We start from the raw sequence: 16,598 nt of genomic DNA, 5'->3' as shown, positions 1-16,598 counted from the left end.
GGTCCGGGCAGGGCCTTTATTGACCGAACGGTACCGACCGCATCAGGCCCAGTCCCGCGCCCCGGCGCTCTCTCGGCTCAGCAGCCGCACCAGCTTAGCCCGGAGGGTGCTATGAGGCTTGTGCCTGGAGCGCCCCAGCAGTGGCTCCTGCCCCCCGCGCCCCCAGCCCGCGGCACCGGGGGGCTGTGCCAGGGCAGCCCGGTTGTCATAGAGGGGTCCCCCCTCGCTGCTGTGGCCCTCGGGGGCCTGTCGGCACCCCAGCTCCCACTGCCCTTCCTCCTCCTCTTCCTGTGTCCCAACTGGAAGCTGTTCTGCGGTGAAGATGTTCTCGTAGAGGTGCTCAGGGAGCGGCTTCCCTGCGGCCCAGGGCTCACAAGAGCCCGGCTGCCCTGGCACGAAGAGGGGCTGGTGGCCCCGGACGATGGAGGCATAGACGATGGGGCACGAGCCCTCTGGCTCTGGCGGGGTGAAGCAGAGGAGGCTGGCAGAGGCATTGGAGGCAGGCTGTGCCCCCCCCAGGGCTGGGCTGGGCTGGGGGTCCTCTGTCCCAGGGCCCCAGGGTTGGGGTTCAAGGCCCTGTGCAGACAGCTGAGGGTCTGGGACACAGAAGAGCCTGGGGTCCGGGGTGTCCTTGCCCTGCTGCTGGCAGGCAATGGCAGCAGCCACAGCTCGGCAGAGCTCAGGGGCCCGCGGGGTGCTGAAGGTGAAGGTGCCCTCGCCAGAGTCACTGCGGCGACCAGCCTCGAATGAGAAGACAGCCTGCAGGGCCAGAGGAGAGAGTGAGGGGCTGGCACCCACCCTGGGGAGCCAGCAGCCCTAAGGAGGGAGCAGGGGACTCACCTGATCCTGGCCAAACTTGCGGAGGAAGGGGTAGGGCCAGGTAAGCAGGGGCTGACGGGACTGCAGGTCCTTCAGTGTCAGGCTCTGGGGAAGGGCTGAGAGCAGGTACTGCCCGTGCAGGCCACAGCGGGTGGATGCATCCGTCTGGACCACCAGCACCAGGTATTCGGTCACTGCAGGAGCAGAACAAGGCAGGGGTCAGCACTGCAGAGCTGAACCGGACCCCACACCAGCCCTATCCCGCACCCCTGCACGTACAGTCCTGCCAGGAAGAGTAGAGGGAGTTCTCCTCCATGGGGACAGAGGGGCTGAGCTGGGTCCTGGCACTACTTGGCACCGTCTCTTTTGCACCCTGAAACAGAGGAACGTGAGCATGGTCTGGACAGCGAGGAGCACGAGCTCCCTGCTGGCCCTGGAGCCCCCCAGTTCACCTGAGCAGGAGCAACATAAGGGCTCCTGCCTCGGCCAGACCCTGCAGTACCTGGAAGGCCAGCTGGCAGAGCTGGGCAATCCACTCATCCCGCTGCTCAGCCGCCAGCACATAGCTCTTCTCCGTGGTGGTGAGGTAGAAGGCGGAGGTGGCTTTGGGGCAGCTCTCTGTGCCTGCTGGGCCCACAGAGACACAGTCTGAGAGGCGGATTACCCGGCGGGCACAGCGCTGCAGAGGCATCTTCTCCGGGGCTGTGCCATCATCCCGCACGTCGAACTTCTCCATGCGGGCCACACCGGAGGGGCTGGCAGCAAACAGCTGGGCTCGCATCTTCCTCCAGGACCTCTAAGGCACAGGAGGGGCACAGGCAGGGAAAAAACGGGTCAGCAAGGATGCCTGCTGCATCCTGGTAGTGCTGCACTCCATGTGGGGCCAGCAGCGCTTGGAAGGAGCTGTATGGGGCAGGAGGGGTCCCAGCCTGCACCCGCCAGGTGCTGTGGGAGATCTTGGAGAGCTGGGGACAGTACGGACCCCCAAACTGTGAGGCAGGGCAGTCCTAAAGCTGGGTCGAAGGAGGCCTTGCCCCAGGCAGGCTTGGCATGGCTTGCTGGGTGAGTCATGCTCACTCCTGGCTCCCTGAGCACCAGGTCGTGCTCTTTGTTCCCTGCTGCAAGTGCTGGCCTGCCACCGCTGCAGCTGAGCTCGAGCTGTTCTCAGGACAGACCCTGATGCAAATTAAAGCCATTTTGAGCTACTGGGGCTCCTGCTGGCAGCCTCACATCTGCTGAGCAGCCAGCTTCCTCCCAGGGGAGCCTCTGCAGCACCAGCACCTTCCCAGCCTGTCATGGGATAGCGGGGGCGCGTGTCCCCATGCGCTTCAAAAGTGCAGCAGAGCCTCCGCCCTGAAGGAACCAGATGCAGCCAAACACCCAAAATACCCACCGCCCCCAGCCCGCCTGTCTCCTACACGGTAAGGCACTGGTCCGACGCACATGGGTCCAGCTACCTGCTGCGCTTCCAGGGCTTGGCTCTCACATAGCAGGGAGGTCAGAGAGTGACTGCAGCCCCATACATCAACTGAGACCCCCATGGGACCCCGCCATGGCACGGCCAGTGTGACAGCAGGACCTTCTTTGCCAACACGCAACAGTTGCCTGGAGTTGGCCCAACCCCAGGGACTCCCACCATGTCACCTGTACCCTGCCCCAAGGGCTACAGCTCTCAGTGCCCACCCCGAGGGTTCAGGGGAGCAGCCCAAGCCATGAGGGTGTCCCATGGATGCTGCTGGCCCCCGGGCCAGGCGGATGGAGAGCTGGGCACAGGACCACATCCCACGTGCTACCCTGGGGCTCCCACACACACACTGGAACTGTGCTGCAGTAACACGTTTATTGTTCCAACGGCAACTCGCGCGGTGACCAAGCGAGAAGAGGGACCCTTTGCAGCGGTGAGCCCAAGTGTGTGCCCGCATGGATGAGTCCCCTCGGCCGCAGGAAGAGGCCCACTCCTGGGCCTGCAGGGCCCAGGGCTCCCCCTCTGGAAGGGAAAGTTCTCCCCAGAGCAGTTCTGAGGGGTCTGACTCCAGTCCCCCCTTCCCAGGCTGCTGAGGACCTGGCCTCAGGGCTGGCGTCACCAGATCAGGGCAAACCCTCTACAAGCCCCAAATTCACCCTTTACCTTTCCAAATTTGCAGTGCTGCACATAGAGGATCCCATCCTTCACTGGTCTCTCCATGGCCCCAGTACACCCTGGCCAGCGCAAGGACCAGGGATTTGGGCTACCCGCAGCGGAGAAAATGTGACTGCTGCAGCCGAAGGAAGGGCATGAGGCAGACTTCCTTCTCACAGCGACTTCCCCTTTTTGGGGTGTGGGATGGGGGGCAGAGGCTGGGCCACAGGAGGTGTCCGTGTGCCCGCCCTCCCCCTTGCAGGGCAGTGGGGCAGAACGCGGGGGCAGAGCACAGGAAGCAGCTCTGGGAGCGCCCAATGTGAGTGCAGCACGCGCCGCCTCACCCCGGCTGCATCCCAGCAAGTCTGGGGATACAGGAACAGCCACCCACTGAGGATGGACAAATCCAGGTAAGGGGGGCAGATACGGAGAAATTGAGGAGCTCTGAAGAGGAGCAATGTAAGACCCTGGTGCTGCCACTGCAGGGGGCTGGCAGGGGCAGCAGGCAGCTGGCCACAGACAAGTTGCCCCACCTGGGGTTCCTCTTGCCCTTAGGCACCGCTACCTGCTTGCCCAACAAGCTGCTGCTGATGTAATGGGCTGTTGCAGCACAGCTCCACACATTTCCTCCTGGGGCAGGAGCTTCGTCAGGCTGAGCTGGCAACAGTCCCAGTGGCCAAAAGCATGGAAAAGGGGCCACAGGAGTGTAAGAGACGCCGCTGGGCTGAAAAGAAGCCCAGGTCTGTGGCAGGGGGGGATTGTGGGACAGCACACTCCCCAGGCTAGAAGTCCATGGAGCTGTGGGCCAGGTAGTCCTTGCGGCCGATGTTGCTGACTTGCTTGGTCTGCATGGCCTCCAGCTTGGGGCAGTCAGTGATGCGATGGCCCAGGCCACCACAGAAGGCACAGCCTCGCTCACCTGCAATGGGAGGGAGGAGGTTAAGAGGAGCTGTGCCATGCCACGACACCAGCTCCCCACCCCAGAGCAGAGGGGCTACACCAGTGTCTCCCCAGTGCTGTGGCATCAGGCTGCCTGCATGGCCAGGCAAGAACTGCCTCAGGAGCTTGGGGTCCTGTCTGCAGACCAGGGGGGTCCCTGTGCCAGCCTGGAGTCTCTTACCATTGATGTCCAGCATGGTCTCATCCCCACAGTGCAGCACCTGGAGCACAGGGGGCACCTTCTGCTTTGCCTCCAGGAGCAGGGCCTTCAGGTCCATCAGCACTGACTCATCTGAAGGCAGAGACATAGTCAGGCACAGCCTGAGCAGAGGTGGGAGCACTGCCTAGTGCCGCCATCTCTCCCTCCTCCAGCCATCCTGCTTGCTCAGAACACCCCCCTTGCCACTGCCCAGGTGTCTCCTACAGCCACAGTCCCCATCCCCTGGCTGTTCCTCACCGCAGGCCTTGTTGATGAAGGTGGTGGCAATGCCAGTGTTGCCTGAACGGCCTGTACGCCCAATCCGGTGAACTGTGGGGACAGAGGCAGGATCAGGACCAGGTGAGTGCAGTGAGACCATCCCTGTCCCCAGACCCTGCAGAGACAAGCACAGAGCCTTGCTGGCTTCTGCAACCCCTCATGGTCTCTGTGGGGCCCAGTGCCCACCATAGTTCTCAATCTCCTCTGGCATGTCGTAGTTGATCACATGCTGGATGGCTGGGAAGTCCAGACCCTTAGAAGCAACATCAGTTGCAACCAGGACATCCTTCTTCCCATCCCGGAAGGCTTCGATGGCTTTTGTCCGTTCTTCCTGATCTGCAAAGGCCCAGCACAGAAGATCAGCAAGGGCAGCACTCCCAGCCCTTCCTACTGCAGCAACTACTATGGCCTCAGAGCTCAACTGGGGCTCCCCCAGGCAGCCTTTATTTCCCCAAATAAAGGAGTAGAGGGACCTCTGTGTCCCAAAGAGACCTGCACTGGGTTTACGCTTGCTATGTGCAACAAGGAGTTAATTCCTGACACTGCCACAGCCCTCTCTCACACCATCACCAACACTGGGACCTCCCATGACCACACGCATCCCTGGAGGAGGGGGGTCACACCACAGCCCAGGCCTCCCTGGGACCCTCACTGACCTTTCCCTCCGTGGATGGCCACAGCTTCCACGCCCTTAAGCAGCAGGTACTCGTGGATCGCATCAACATCTGCCTTCTTCTCTGCGAAGATCAGCACCTGCAGCAGCACAGACATCACGAAGAGCCGCCTTTCTGTGGGCTAGCACTGCTGGCACCAGCACAAACCCCTGGAAAGCCCTGCTGAGCAGAGCACAGAGCAGGGCTAGTCCCTGCTCATATGTGGAGCACGGCTCACTCACATGCCCACCCCTCACATGGGGTCTCCCCCTGCCAGCTCACCCTGTGCCCCAGGGCTGCGGTGTGACCACTGCCTCCAGTTCACTACTCACAGGTGGAGGGGTCTTCTGCAGGCACTCCAGCAGGTACACCATCTTGGCCTCCTCTTTCACATACTCTACCTCCTAGGTACAAGCACAGGGATGGGTCAGGCAGCAGAGGAACTGCCACTGCTTGGTATCCCTTAGCTGACTGGGAAAAAGGGCCATGAACCCCAGCTCCCTGGCAGAGGGAGGCATCAAGCACCCTCATGAATGGTGCTGGTCTCCCACATAGGCAGGGGGCAGAACTCAAACACCTCACTTGCACAACGTCCAGGCTGGCAGCACCTGCTCGCCCAACGTTGATAGTGATGGGCTTCACCAGGGCACTCTTGGCAAAGTTCTGGATCTTCTTGGGCATTGTGGCACTGAAGAGGAGGGTTTGCCGCTGGCCCTGCACAGGGAACACGGATTTAGCACTCCCCCAACCTGGCAGGTGAAGGGATTGAGCTTCAAGGTGCAGTTCAGCACCTTGAAGTAGGAGAAGATGGTCCGGATGTCCCCCTCGAAGCCCATGTCAATCATCCTGTCAGCCTCATCCAGGGCCAGGTACCGGCAGATGTCCAGGCTCACCATCTTCTTCTGCAGCAGGTCCATCAGGCGCCCAGGGGTTGCCACCATCATGTGCACCCCACTGAGGGATGAGAGGAGGCCAGTCAGGCAAGAATTCCTGCCCCATGCAGGACACAGAGGGAAAGCAACACCTTCCTGGCACGTCACCTTCTCCCTCGTGCCGTCCTGAAGCCAGGGTGCCACCCCTCAGGCCCCTGACAGAACTCCGGCCCCATGTACTCCCCCAGAAAGTCTTACTGCTTGATGGTCTCCATCTGCTCCTTGACGGACATGCCCCCGATGCAGAGGGCGCAGCGCAGGGGGGGCAGCCCATCCTCCTGCAGCAGGTGGCAGTAGTACTCCAGGATGCCGTGGGTCTGCCGGGCCAGCTCCCGCTGCAGACACAAAACCAACTCATTCCTACACCTCTGTGCAGGCAGGACTGCCACTGCATGACAATCACAGCTTCCTCCTGGCACTCACCGAGGGACAGATGATGAGTCCGTAGGGCCCCTCCCGCTTGGAGAATGGCAGCCTCTTCTCCTGCTCCAGGCAGAACATGATCACCGGGAGGGTGAACACCAAAGTCTTCCCAGAGCCAGTGAATGCAATGCCAATCATGTCCCTTCCCGAGAGGCTGCCAGGGAAACAGGACTTTTGAGCATCACAGAACAGCCCAAACCTGCAGGGCTGAGCAAGGTGATGGGGTGCATCTGTCACCAACAAGAGCCCTTAGTCCACAACACTGGGTGGGCTGTAGGCAGCAAGTGCTCTGCACTCCGGGATGGGGACAGAGCACTCACATCGTGGGGATGCCTTGGATCTGTATGGGTGTTGGCTGCTGGATCCCTTTTTTCTTCAGGCCTCTCAGGATAGCTGTCAGAGAACAAGGGACACCCACACTCATGACCTGAACTCTTCCTCCTCTTCTCCTCCCACCCGTGTCCCAGCAGCAGCTCTTCCATCAGTGACAAACACCCCTCAGAGGAAAGCTGGGATCACTGCTAGGCTTCTCTCCCAGCTCACCTGCTGGGAACTTCATCTCCTTGAAGCTCTTGATGGGGGGTGGGATGCCCTCCCCCTCCACCAGGATGTGGTACTTTTTGCGCACGCGGTCGTGCCGCGCCTCCGACATGCCCAGGATGTAGCGAGGAGCTCTCCAGCTATGAAGGGAACAGAGACAGGTCATGGTGCAGAATGAGGCCAGGACTCCAGGGCCAGCAGCCCCCATGGAGGAATCCAGGGGAACTGCCTGTCAGGTTCCAATATCGCCCCAGGAATAACAGGGGCTCTGTGATGTGAGTGTGGGAGCAGATCCAAGTTCTGTGTGTTAAACATTCCCCTAAAGTCTCAGTGAGGAGGCCCAAGCTGACAGCTAAGAACAGGCTATGGATAAGGGACGGAACATGCCACAGACACACCTCAATCATCTCTGACATTACTTTACAAACACTGAGGTTGGAAAAGACCTCTGAGATCCCCAAGTCCAACCTTTGACTGACCACTGTCTTGACAACACTGTCTTGAGCAGCCCTGGCTCCCCAGCCTCTTCCTCTGCCTTAACCTCTCAGACCTAAAAATCCACGCTCAGACCTTTAAGTTTAACAGAAGTGTGCTTTATCAAGGCTTACTTATAAAACAACATCCCAGGTGACTCAACAGCCTTTGATCTTACAAAGGCACGAAGCCACTGGGGCAGGAGAAAAGCCAGCGGCTGAAGAGCAGCAGAGACTGTGCAGCTTCTGGTTCTCCACAGTCACAAGGAAGTGATGTTTTGGGAGAGACAACCCCTTTCCTGTTAGACTTACCTGGTTTTGATGGGGTCGTCGTAGGTGATGCCCTTGGCCATCTCCTTCACTGACATCAGAGCTGCAGGAACAGAGGTGAGGAGTCAGTGCAAACTCTCCAGATCAACAGTAACCTCACACAGAGCTGCGTGGACAAACAGCCTGGCAGATTATGTTTGGAGACAGAGCAGGGCAGCAGCAGACCCTGACAGCCCCCTTGGGTACAGAACACCAAGTGCTGACGTGCCCAGGCTCCTCCCACAGCCACGTCTGTGCCAGGAAAGGGGGCCTGTTGTGACCTCCAGTCGCATCCGTGGGTACGAACACTCCCAAGGCAGGGAACAGCCCTGGCAGCTCTGGGGGCAGGTGTGACACACAGAGGTCCCACTCACCTCGGCCCTCAGCCACGCTCTCCAGGATCTTCTCTTCCTCCTTCAGCTGCTTCTCCTTGGCCGACTCCTTCCGAGCTGGTGGGAGTCAGGGAACAGTGAGGGGCTTTCATTGCCCCCTGAAGTTCCTCCAGTGACCCCTGCCAGCTCCTCCCTTACCTTCCGCCTTCTCTTTGAGGTGCTGGTGCTGGTCCAGCAGGCTGATGTTGGACTGTGGCCCCAGCGGGATGTCATCCTCGTCCCCGCGCTGCTCGCTGCCGCTATCCCGTTGCTCCTCCTCCGACACCACCTTCCGCCGCATCTGCAGCAGTTTCTGCAACTGGAAGGACGCGGGTCGATGCGGAATGAGCGGCCCCACGCCGGGAGGGGCGCTCAGAGCCCTCCCCGCGCAGCCCCGTTACCCCGTTACCATCTGCTGCTTGCGCTGCTTGACGGGCACGTAGGGCACGTAGTCCTCATCATCCTCTCCGGACAGGTCGGACGTGTCCGCCGGCTCCTCGCGCTGCCTCTGTGGGGAGAGGTGCGGTGAGGGGGGCCCGGAATGGCCCCAGGAGCGCGAGGCGGGCGGTACCAGGGGCCAGGCCCTCTCCCACCTTCCGCTCCGCCGCAGCCTCCATGGCGCCTTCCCGGAACCGATCGAGGAAGTGACGTCACACGTGCAGCGCCGTCGCCTAGCAACGCGGGGGAACGCGCCACAGCGCGGGAGACGCGACCCGGCCCGACGGGGCCCCGCGGCGGCCAAACTTGTGCAGCACGCGCGCTACATCCCTCCCGCCCCCGGCGCGGCAGAAAGCAGCAGACAGCGGTATTTAAATAAAATAAAAAATTAAAAAGTTCTTTATTGGGTCCAGCACGGTCCTTCCCCGCGGCACGGGGTAGCCGCGTGCCCACAGAGAGGGGGACGGGACGGCCGGGGTCACCCCGCGGGGATGGGGCAGGAGGATGGAGGGAGCCCCGGGGGCCCCCGCGGGACAGGAGAGCACCGGGGCCCCCCGCGGAGGAGGGGACTCCACCGAGGTGAGGCGGGGGGCACAGTGAGGAGAGGCGAGTGGCCGTGGGTGGGAGGGTCGGCCCCCCCGCACCTCACTGGGCTGCACTGGAAGTGGTTTTCTTCAGGGTGAAGTTGGTCCAGTTCACGGCCACCTTCTGCCGCGTCTGCTTGGCCGAGTCCAGGCAGAATCTGGCAGGGAGAGGACAACCCCGGTCACCTGCCAGACCCTCTGTGCCACCAGCCCCTGTGTGACCGCAACCCCTCAGGACCCACAGCCTTGGTCACCCACCAGCCACTCCCGTGCCCCCAGCCCTGCCAGTAGAGCTCATCCCCCCCAGGGCTCCCCCCTCACCTCTTGAAATACTCCACTTCTCTGTCAGTCTCATCCATCTCTGCCCCATCCAGGTCCTTGGGCAGGAATACATCATCTGGGGAAGCAGAGCAGAGGGTCAGTGCTGCCAGCTGGGCAAAGGGCCCCCATGAGGATGGCAGCGCAGGGCAGCTCTCCCTGCACTTACCGATCGAGGTACTGGATTTCTCCACCTTGTTCCGGCTCTTCCTGCTCTTGCCCTTGGGCTGAGGGGAGCCCCCCAGGGCGGGAGGGGCAGCCGGGGTAGGCGGTTGAGGCTGTGCTGGCTCCGGCAGCTCCGCTTTGCCCTCTCCCCTTCGGCCCTTCCACTCGCTGGGTCTCTCTTTTTCGGCCCTGGCGCTGCCACAGCCCCAGGGCTGCCCCTTGCTGCCCTCCCCAGGCTCAGCACAGCCACCCGCCCGCTGTGGCTCCGGGGCGCTGCCCTTGGAAGGGGGCTTGGTTCCCAGCACCTGCCCCTTCACCCCAGGGCTCTCCAGCCGGGCCTGGCTGCTGCTGCCCTCCCCTTTCTTTGTCTGCCCATTCTGCCGCTTGTTCTTGCGCTGACGGCTCCCTGCGGGCACCGGCTCTGGTGGCTCCGGCCCCTTGGGCTGTGGTCCCTCCCTGGGCTCCGGGCTCAGCCCACTGCCGTCCGTGGCAGAGTCCGCAGCCTTGGACTGCACCCAGATCATGCGGGACAGGCTGGGCACGGCGCTGAGCCGCTTCACCACACCGTTCTCGGCCGGTGGTGCTGGTGGGGGCTCCCCGGGCCCCTCGCCCCATCGGGGGCCCAGCTCGCCTCGCAGGAGCCCATGGCTCTTGGCGGGGCCCAGGCTGAGTGGGGCCAGCGCCAGGTCTATGTCCTGCAGGTCAGAGGAGCCGTTGAGGTTGGAGAGCAGGTTTTTCTGCTCCAGGACAGCTGCCTTCTTGGGGAAGTCATTGACATCCAGGTTGAGGTCATAGACACTGAAACTGGCCCGGATGGAGTCCTTGATGGTGTTCTTGATTTCCTGCAGCCGGCTGCTGAGGAAGCTGTTCACCCGCTCCAGCTCCAGCTCTGGCCACTCCAGCAGCTTCTCCTCAGCCTGCTCCCTGGCCTGGCTGGCTGCAGGGGCACGCTCTGCCCGCTTCTGGGCCTCTGCCTCCAGCTGGGCTTTCTCCTTCTCCTGCAACACAGGTGCCATGAGGATTGGCTGGGCTGGGCCACAGAACCACAGGCACAGGCCACGGAACTTTGCTCCAGCTCTGACAGCAATCCCAAGGGCTGCTGCTCAGCACAGCCACCTCACAACTTACACAGCCCCCAAACTGTCATGTGTCCCCCATGGGCACAGCAACAGCTGGACACTGCACACCAGACACAGCTCTGAGGCACCAGCAAAAGCCACCATCTGCCTCTCCCCACCACAGATACATGGTGTCAGAGATGCGGCACAGAGCAGGTAGGACACTGCAGTCCAAAGCACCCAGGAGGGCTGGGTCACCCTCTCCAGGAACAGAGCCAGGGGAAGCCCTACACAGGGCCAGGCACCACTGTCACCTTAGGGGAGAGGGACATGGAGTTCAAGAAACCAAATGGATGAGAGGGAAAGAAGGTAAAGTCCAGCAAGGGGAGCAGCCCAGGACCCACCCAGCCTCACCTTCTTCTTCTGCTTGTGCCGTGCCCGCTTGGCCGCCTTGGCACTGTTCAAGGGCTTGGGCTCCGTGCTGTTGATGTAGTCCAGCAGCTCATCCACATTGCGGTGGTCCACAGCGGGCTCCCCCGAGCTGCTGTTATGTCCCAGTTTCTGTGGCAGCTCCTCTTTCCTCTTGGTGAGGCGCGAGCGCAGCTTCTCCCGGATCTCGGCGTAGTTGCGGCTCGTGGGAGCAGCCGGGGGCTGCAGGAGGGGAGTGCTGTCAGCCGGGGTAGGCACAGGAGGTGCAGCCAGCCCCAGCTTCCCCACCTGCCCCCCACAACCTCCCCAGCCACTCCCTTCTCCACAGTCTCAGTGAGACAAGTCAGCACAGCCCCAGTGAGCTCTTCCAGTGTGAAGCCACAGGGCTTGGCCGGCCGCTCCGAGCCCCGGGGCTGGGCAGGCAGCTGCGAGTCAGGAGCAAGCGACCAGCAGGCTGATGAGGCAGCATGGAAACAAAGTAGGGGATGCACATGCCCGCAGGAAAACAGCCATGGCCAGACCTGCCCACCTCCATACTCTGGGCACACGGACTGTGTGACGTCTCACCACGGGGTGCAACACGAGGACCAGGGGTGGCTGCAGACCAGCCCCTCACTCACCGCGTTGTGGCCGAAGAACTCACAGTAGCAGCAGTCACAGAACTTCCCATCTTTCTGGTTGGTGGAGGAGGAGGTGCAGGAACTGCGCTCCGAGCTGCTGTCCTCATCCTCCCCGAGCCCCTCATCTGCGTCGCAGGGCTGTGGCAGATGGCAGCTGGTACCATTTGGGAATTTGTGCCCTTTGCAAGAGGGGTCCCTGAGAAGAAGGGGAGAAGGGTGAGAGATGAGCAGGAGCCAAGGGGGGGTCTCAAAAATTGCCCCACGCTACATGTGTAGGAACACCCCACCCAGGGCAGCCTGTGCCCAGGCACAAGGATTTGTAGGGCAGACAAACCCCCTTCCCTGCATCCTTCTCCTCCAGGGGAGATGCCAGAGGAGCCTGTGTCAGCAGACATCTGTAGCCCCCTGGTCTCTGGCAGGCAGGAGGCTGGCACAGCAGAGCCCCAGTGAGCGGCATCCTGCTAGGCCCTGGGCTGGAAGCAGGGCAGGGACTGGTACTCACTGGGGGCAGGTAGCACAGGTGAGGAACACTGGGATTGCGTGCAGCTGCCAGACATCCCCACATGCAGGCAGGCCCAGCTCTCACAGGCACAGGCTGCCCAGCTCAGAGACAGGGAGGCCAGGGCACGTCCCACAGTGCCATTCCTCGAGCTCCAGCTCAGGACATGGCTGGCTCTCCACAGGGAGAGCTAATCAGCGGAGAAGAACCAGCATGCTCTCTTCAGGGGCACGGGCAGCCCAGAGAGGGCCAAGGGAGCAGGTGAGCAGAACAAGTCCACAGTCTTCATCTTCTCGAGGACCTTTGCTCAGTGCCACGGCTGCCCGACGGGTCTCACTGACAAAGGTCCTGTTGGCCAAGAGCAGGTTGACCAGGCGGTTCCTTTGGGTCTTTTAGCTGGAGGAGGAGCAAGCACAGCCTCTTCTGCACCACGGAACCAAAGGACAACAGCAGACAGAACACACATGGGGAGAGAAAGAGCTTGACCCTCAGAAACCAGGGGTCTGCAGCAGCGCAACTGGCCCACAAAGACAGTGGCTCCCTGCACCACCATGCCAGGGCAGCCGGTCCCTCCGCAGGGAAAAGTGCATCCATGGGCAACAGAGGGGAGAAAAGGGCGCACGGCCCAGTGAGCAGAAGCTGGGATCGGGTAGGGCTCCTCTACTCACCTGTTGGTGCTGGGCAGCTGGTGGGAGGCAGGAGGAGGGATGAGTGAAGTGCTGCAGTGCCCGTTGCAGGGATGGGTGCAGCCTGACAGCGGGGGCGGCATCTTCAGCAGTGGCACGTTGGCAGGGGGCAGGTGGGGGCTCTTGCACGGCCCTGGGCTGTGAGAGGCCGCGCCGGCCGGAGGGGACTCAGACACTGGCTTTGGGGCTGCAGCCTGGGCACTGGGAGCAGGGAAGAGCGTGGCCTGCGAGGAGGAGCCCAGCGGGACGTGCGGTGGGGAGCCGAAGGGCCCTGGGTGTGGAGGTGTCTGCTTGGAGGGGATCAGCACCGGTGGCTGGGAGGGGAGGCCGGTGGGACTGTTGGGAGGAGCAGTGAGGTCGGAGTGCTGATGATGCTCTGAGGAGTGGAAGGCCTCACCTACAGAGGGGCAGGAACAGAGACAGTCAGACACTGGCTGTGCTGTGTGGGCCAAGACCCTGCTCAGAGCCACCTATCGCCTTTCCACAGGCCGCTTCTCCATGGGACAAACCCTGCCTCCCCCACAGGCAGCGCAGTGCTTGGGACAGAAGCCACCCCTGCTCGCACGAGGCCTCAAGGTCACTGTGCCTCCCCTGTAGGATTCAGCCCTGCCCCACAAGGAGCAGGGCAAGGGGAAACGCTCTGAAGCAGCAGGCTAGGAGGCTGTGGCTGGCCCTGTCCCTGGACACGCACCTGGTGGGGTGGCCCTCCGACACAAGCTTTTGAACTGCTTCGGCAGCGTCTTGCAGAAGTCGAGTGAGGTAGGCAGAGGCGAGCCCGGGGCGGCACTGCTGGAGGTGGTGGAGGCCGCGTGGCTGTAGGGACAGGCCTTGAGCCCCGGCGCCACAGCCGGCGCCTGGCTGGCACACTCTGCAGACAGAGCGAGGCCGGGGTGCTTGTCGCCTGGAAGGAAAGAGGAGCTGGGCCCAAATCCCTCTGCCATTGCAAAGGAGCCCAGGCACGCTGCTGGCACTGGGAGTCAGAGGCCCAGCCTGTCCACCCTTTCCTACAAGGAAACCATCTAAGCTAAGAACTGGGCAGTAAGCTCTGCTCAACCCCACGGTGGGCTTCAACTCACCTAGTGTAGCTGGTGGAACCCCGAGGGGGCTGCCCTGGGTGGCCCCATTGGTGTGCTGCGAGTTCCAGAGGCCCGAGAGCTTGTGAGCAGACAAGAACGAGCTGGGGTCCCAGTCCCCTGAGTTCCCATGGCACGAGGAGGAAGAAGAGGAGGAGGAGGAAGAAGAGGAGTGTGACCCACCCCCACAAGACTGTGACTTGCAGGACGTGTGGGATAACGAGACCTGCCAAGGAAAACACAGAGTGAACCAGCTGTGTGAGGAGGCTCTGGGCCCCAGAGTGTCAGCACCAAGACCCTCCATTGCAGAAGGGGCTCAGCTCACGGGAACCACTTCTGTCATTGTCTTGGGGGTGACAAACAGCCTGTCCATCAAACACCAACACAGCCTGGCTCCCAGGACATTCCAAGGGCCACATGCCTGCTCTGGTCTCACTCACACCAGGCCAGGATTAAATGAAGCCAGGCAGGAGGGAGCTCCTCTACCCGAGCTCCACACACAGGCAGGCACTTGCCCCAGCAGTCTCCGGGCAGACCTACACCACACAGGGAGCAGCCCTGGGGCCAGGGGACACAGCATGACATGCAGTGGAGCGGGGCTGGCAGGAAAGCAGAGGCACTGTCAGCCTCTCCAGCCTGGCAGCTCCAAGCCAAGCCTGCCTGCTGGACGAGCCTCTGCGGCACCACGCGCTGCCCCACCACAGCCTCTGCCTGCTGAGCCAGCGGCAACCCTGGGCAGGGCAGTGGAGGCTGGGATGTCTGGGGCACTCAGCTCAGAGCAAAAAGGGGATCCGCACACCCTGCTAGTGCCACAGCAAGGGTAGTGCCACACTCCCACAGCTGCAGCCCTGGCACTCCAACCCCAGCTCCGTGACCGCGTACCGCCAGGGCCTGCTCCTGCACCGCCCGTCGCTCTTCCTCCTCCACACTCTTCCGGCAGCTCTGGCAGATCCACAGTGGCATTTCTCCCAGGAGGTTCTGCACGAGCGTTGGCACGAAGTCCGGTGGCAGCCTCTCGCCCGGGGAAACCAGTCCATTGTGGGATGGCCCTCCCCAGTCCTTGCGCTCCCGGTGGCAGAGCAGGCAGCATGTCTGCACGGACTGGTTGGTGGTGGGCAGCACCTGAGGAAGGACACACAGACTGTGAATCACCCACGTGTTGTGCGGTGCAGATGTGGGACAGATGAGGCAGCGAACGAGACCTTGGGATGCTGACACCAAACCAGGGAAATTCTTGTAGGCTACATGTGGCATTGCACCTTCTCCCACTGGAGCAGAGCAGCCTCAGGCTGCCCAGCTGCTGCCAGCCTGCCACGTGCCAGATGGGAGCGTTCTGGACCTCTGGGAAGATCACAGCGTGCCAAAGAGCCAGCCCTGCCACCAAGCAAGGCTGATAAGCCATCAGCAGCTCCCACCACCACCTCTGGTACAGCGGGACCAAGAGAACTTGCACAGCAGAGCAAGACCCACAGAAATCCAACACGGGGATACGAAGGGTGGCTCTGGCAGCCTCAACTCTCAGTCCTCGCCCAGCACAGACCCCCCCCACGGTGTCACCCGAGAGCCTCAAGCCCTCCCTCCCACCTCTTTGTTCTGCACAGCCAGCGGTGCCAATGCGCCAGGGTGGGGTGCAGACCCCCCGTGCCACTTTGCTCTCTCCCCGCACGGGCACAGCCAGGCTGGGACTTCCCTGCAGGAGCTGGGCTGCATCCTGCGGGCTCGCTGGAGCCCTGACAGCCGTGACGAGCCCGGCGTGGCGCGGACGAGGGGGCCCCCATTGTCTGCCGGCGCGGCGGGGCCCCGCCACAATGAGCCGCGCATTGAACCGCTGCTGCCAAACAGATGGCGTCTGCAGGCTCAAGGTGAAGCAAAGGTCAGAGGCCAAGGAGAGCAGAGCAGGGGCACAGCCCCCCTGCCCACCCACAGCGAGGAAGGGGGCTGCCAGCCCACCCCGTGTCCCAGCTGACATGGCCACCGCGGCGGGCGACACCACGGCTGTCCCCAACCCATCCATTGCATCCATCCCCGGCGCCCATCCCCGGGTCCCTGCCCACCGCCCGGGACAGGTGGCGGCGGCCAGGTGTGTTCAGCGATCTCAGGCAGCGACAGGCGCGCTGGATGGAGATGCTGCAGCCACCTGCCATCGCCCAGTGGCGGAACCGGGCCCTCCCGCGGGGCGCTGTGGGAGCGCTCCGAGCCCCATCCGCAGGGATGCTCCGGGGCGGGGGTCGGGGCGGGGATGGGGCCCTGCCCCTGCCCCCCCTCCGCCCCGGGCCCTGCCCCATCCCCGCCCCGAACGGAACCCCCTCGGCGCCAGCGCCGTCCCGGCCGCGGCACTCCCCTGGTACCTGCGCGCTGCCTCTGCCCGGCTCCCCGCCGCTGCCCGCCGCCGCCGTCACCTCAGGCGGGGCGGGCGGTTCCGGTGGCGGTGGTGGCGGGGGAGGCCCGACGTCGGGACCCGCCACCCTGTCGCGGCGAGGCCCAGAGCCACCTGCCGCTGCTGCCGCCGCCGCCGTTGCCGCCGTTGCCGCCTTGTTCCGCCGGCGAGTCATGGCGAGCCCGCCGCAGCCAGGACAACAGCCAATATGGCGGCGCGGCCCGTCCGGCCCCTGCCCGCGGGAAGGAGGGAGGGGGGAAGCGCTCGGTGAGGTGAAGCCGCCGCCGCCATCTTG

At 62.9% G+C, this 16,598-nt stretch overlaps 3 protein-coding genes across 3 annotated transcripts; all 3 read right to left on the bottom strand.

The window, feature by feature from the left end:
• Window positions 1-42: 42 nt before the first annotated feature.
• On the bottom strand, window positions 43-3,004 carry DOK3 (docking protein 3). Its single transcript, XM_027718682.2, has 5 exons — window positions 2,948-3,004; window positions 1,322-1,615; window positions 1,099-1,192; window positions 841-1,013; window positions 43-759 (listed from the first exon to the last, which is right to left on the bottom strand). Exons 1-5 carry the CDS (start codon window positions 3,002-3,004, stop codon window positions 43-45), a joined length of 1,335 nt encoding a protein of 444 aa, XP_027574483.2.
• On the bottom strand, window positions 2,641-8,705 carry DDX41 (DEAD-box helicase 41). Its single transcript, XM_027718681.2, has 17 exons — window positions 8,650-8,705; window positions 8,466-8,564; window positions 8,216-8,375; window positions 8,060-8,134; window positions 7,689-7,749; window positions 6,907-7,043; window positions 6,684-6,756; window positions 6,364-6,517; window positions 6,139-6,275; window positions 5,800-5,962; window positions 5,591-5,722; window positions 5,341-5,412; window positions 5,012-5,108; window positions 4,542-4,691; window positions 4,335-4,406; window positions 4,059-4,169; window positions 2,641-3,857 (listed from the first exon to the last, which is right to left on the bottom strand). The coding sequence occupies exons 1-17, from the start codon at window positions 8,671-8,673 to the stop codon at window positions 3,721-3,723; spliced, it is 1,854 nt and encodes a 617-aa protein (XP_027574482.1). The 5' UTR covers window positions 8,674-8,705; the 3' UTR covers window positions 2,641-3,720.
• Window positions 8,706-8,864: 159 nt separating this feature from the next.
• FAM193B (family with sequence similarity 193 member B) lies at window positions 8,865-16,594 on the bottom strand. The gene is given in 11 exon segments (XM_027718812.2): window positions 8,865-9,236; window positions 9,400-9,475; window positions 9,566-10,559; window positions 11,034-11,270; window positions 11,669-11,864; window positions 12,836-13,250; window positions 13,545-13,754; window positions 13,930-14,152; window positions 14,809-15,048; window positions 16,275-16,555; window positions 16,558-16,594. Coding segments are annotated over 11 exon segments (3,006 nt in total). The 3' UTR covers window positions 8,865-9,139.
• Between the last annotated feature and the right edge of the window lie 4 nt (window positions 16,595-16,598).

The sequence above is a fragment of the Pipra filicauda genome, unplaced genomic scaffold, assembly GCF_003945595.2.
Source record: "Pipra filicauda isolate LSUMZ 115617 unplaced genomic scaffold, ASM394559v2 scaffold3_size10097308_pilon, whole genome shotgun sequence".
NCBI classification, from domain to species: domain Eukaryota; kingdom Metazoa; phylum Chordata; class Aves; order Passeriformes; family Pipridae; genus Pipra; species Pipra filicauda.
The sequence above is the reverse complement of the archived record's forward strand: the minus strand, read 5'-3'. Positions and strand labels throughout refer to the sequence as shown.

Bases quoted from the DNA above. Each gene is read 5' to 3' on its own strand.
- DOK3 (XM_027718682.2), bottom strand. From the start codon at position 3,004: ATGGAGAGACCAGTGAAGGATGGGATCCTCTATGTGCAGCACTGCAAA. The intron at 1,193-1,321 runs GTACTGCAGGGT...CCTCTGTTTCAG, and splicing joins TCTGCCAGCTGGCCTTCCAG to GGTGCAAAAGAGACGGTGCC. The intron at 1,014-1,098 runs GTACGTGCAGGG...CTGCTCCTGCAG, and splicing joins CTACTCTTCCTGGCAGGACT to TGACCGAATACCTGGTGCTG.
- DDX41 (XM_027718681.2), bottom strand. From the start codon at position 8,673: ATGGAGGCTGCGGCGGAGCGGAAG. The intron at 8,376-8,465 runs GTAACGGGGTAA...GCGTCCTTCCAG, and splicing joins AGCAGCGCAAGCAGCAGATG to TTGCAGAAACTGCTGCAGAT. The intron at 7,044-7,688 runs GTAAGTCTAACA...TTCCCTTCATAG, and splicing joins GACGACCCCATCAAAACCAG to CTGGAGAGCTCCTCGCTACA.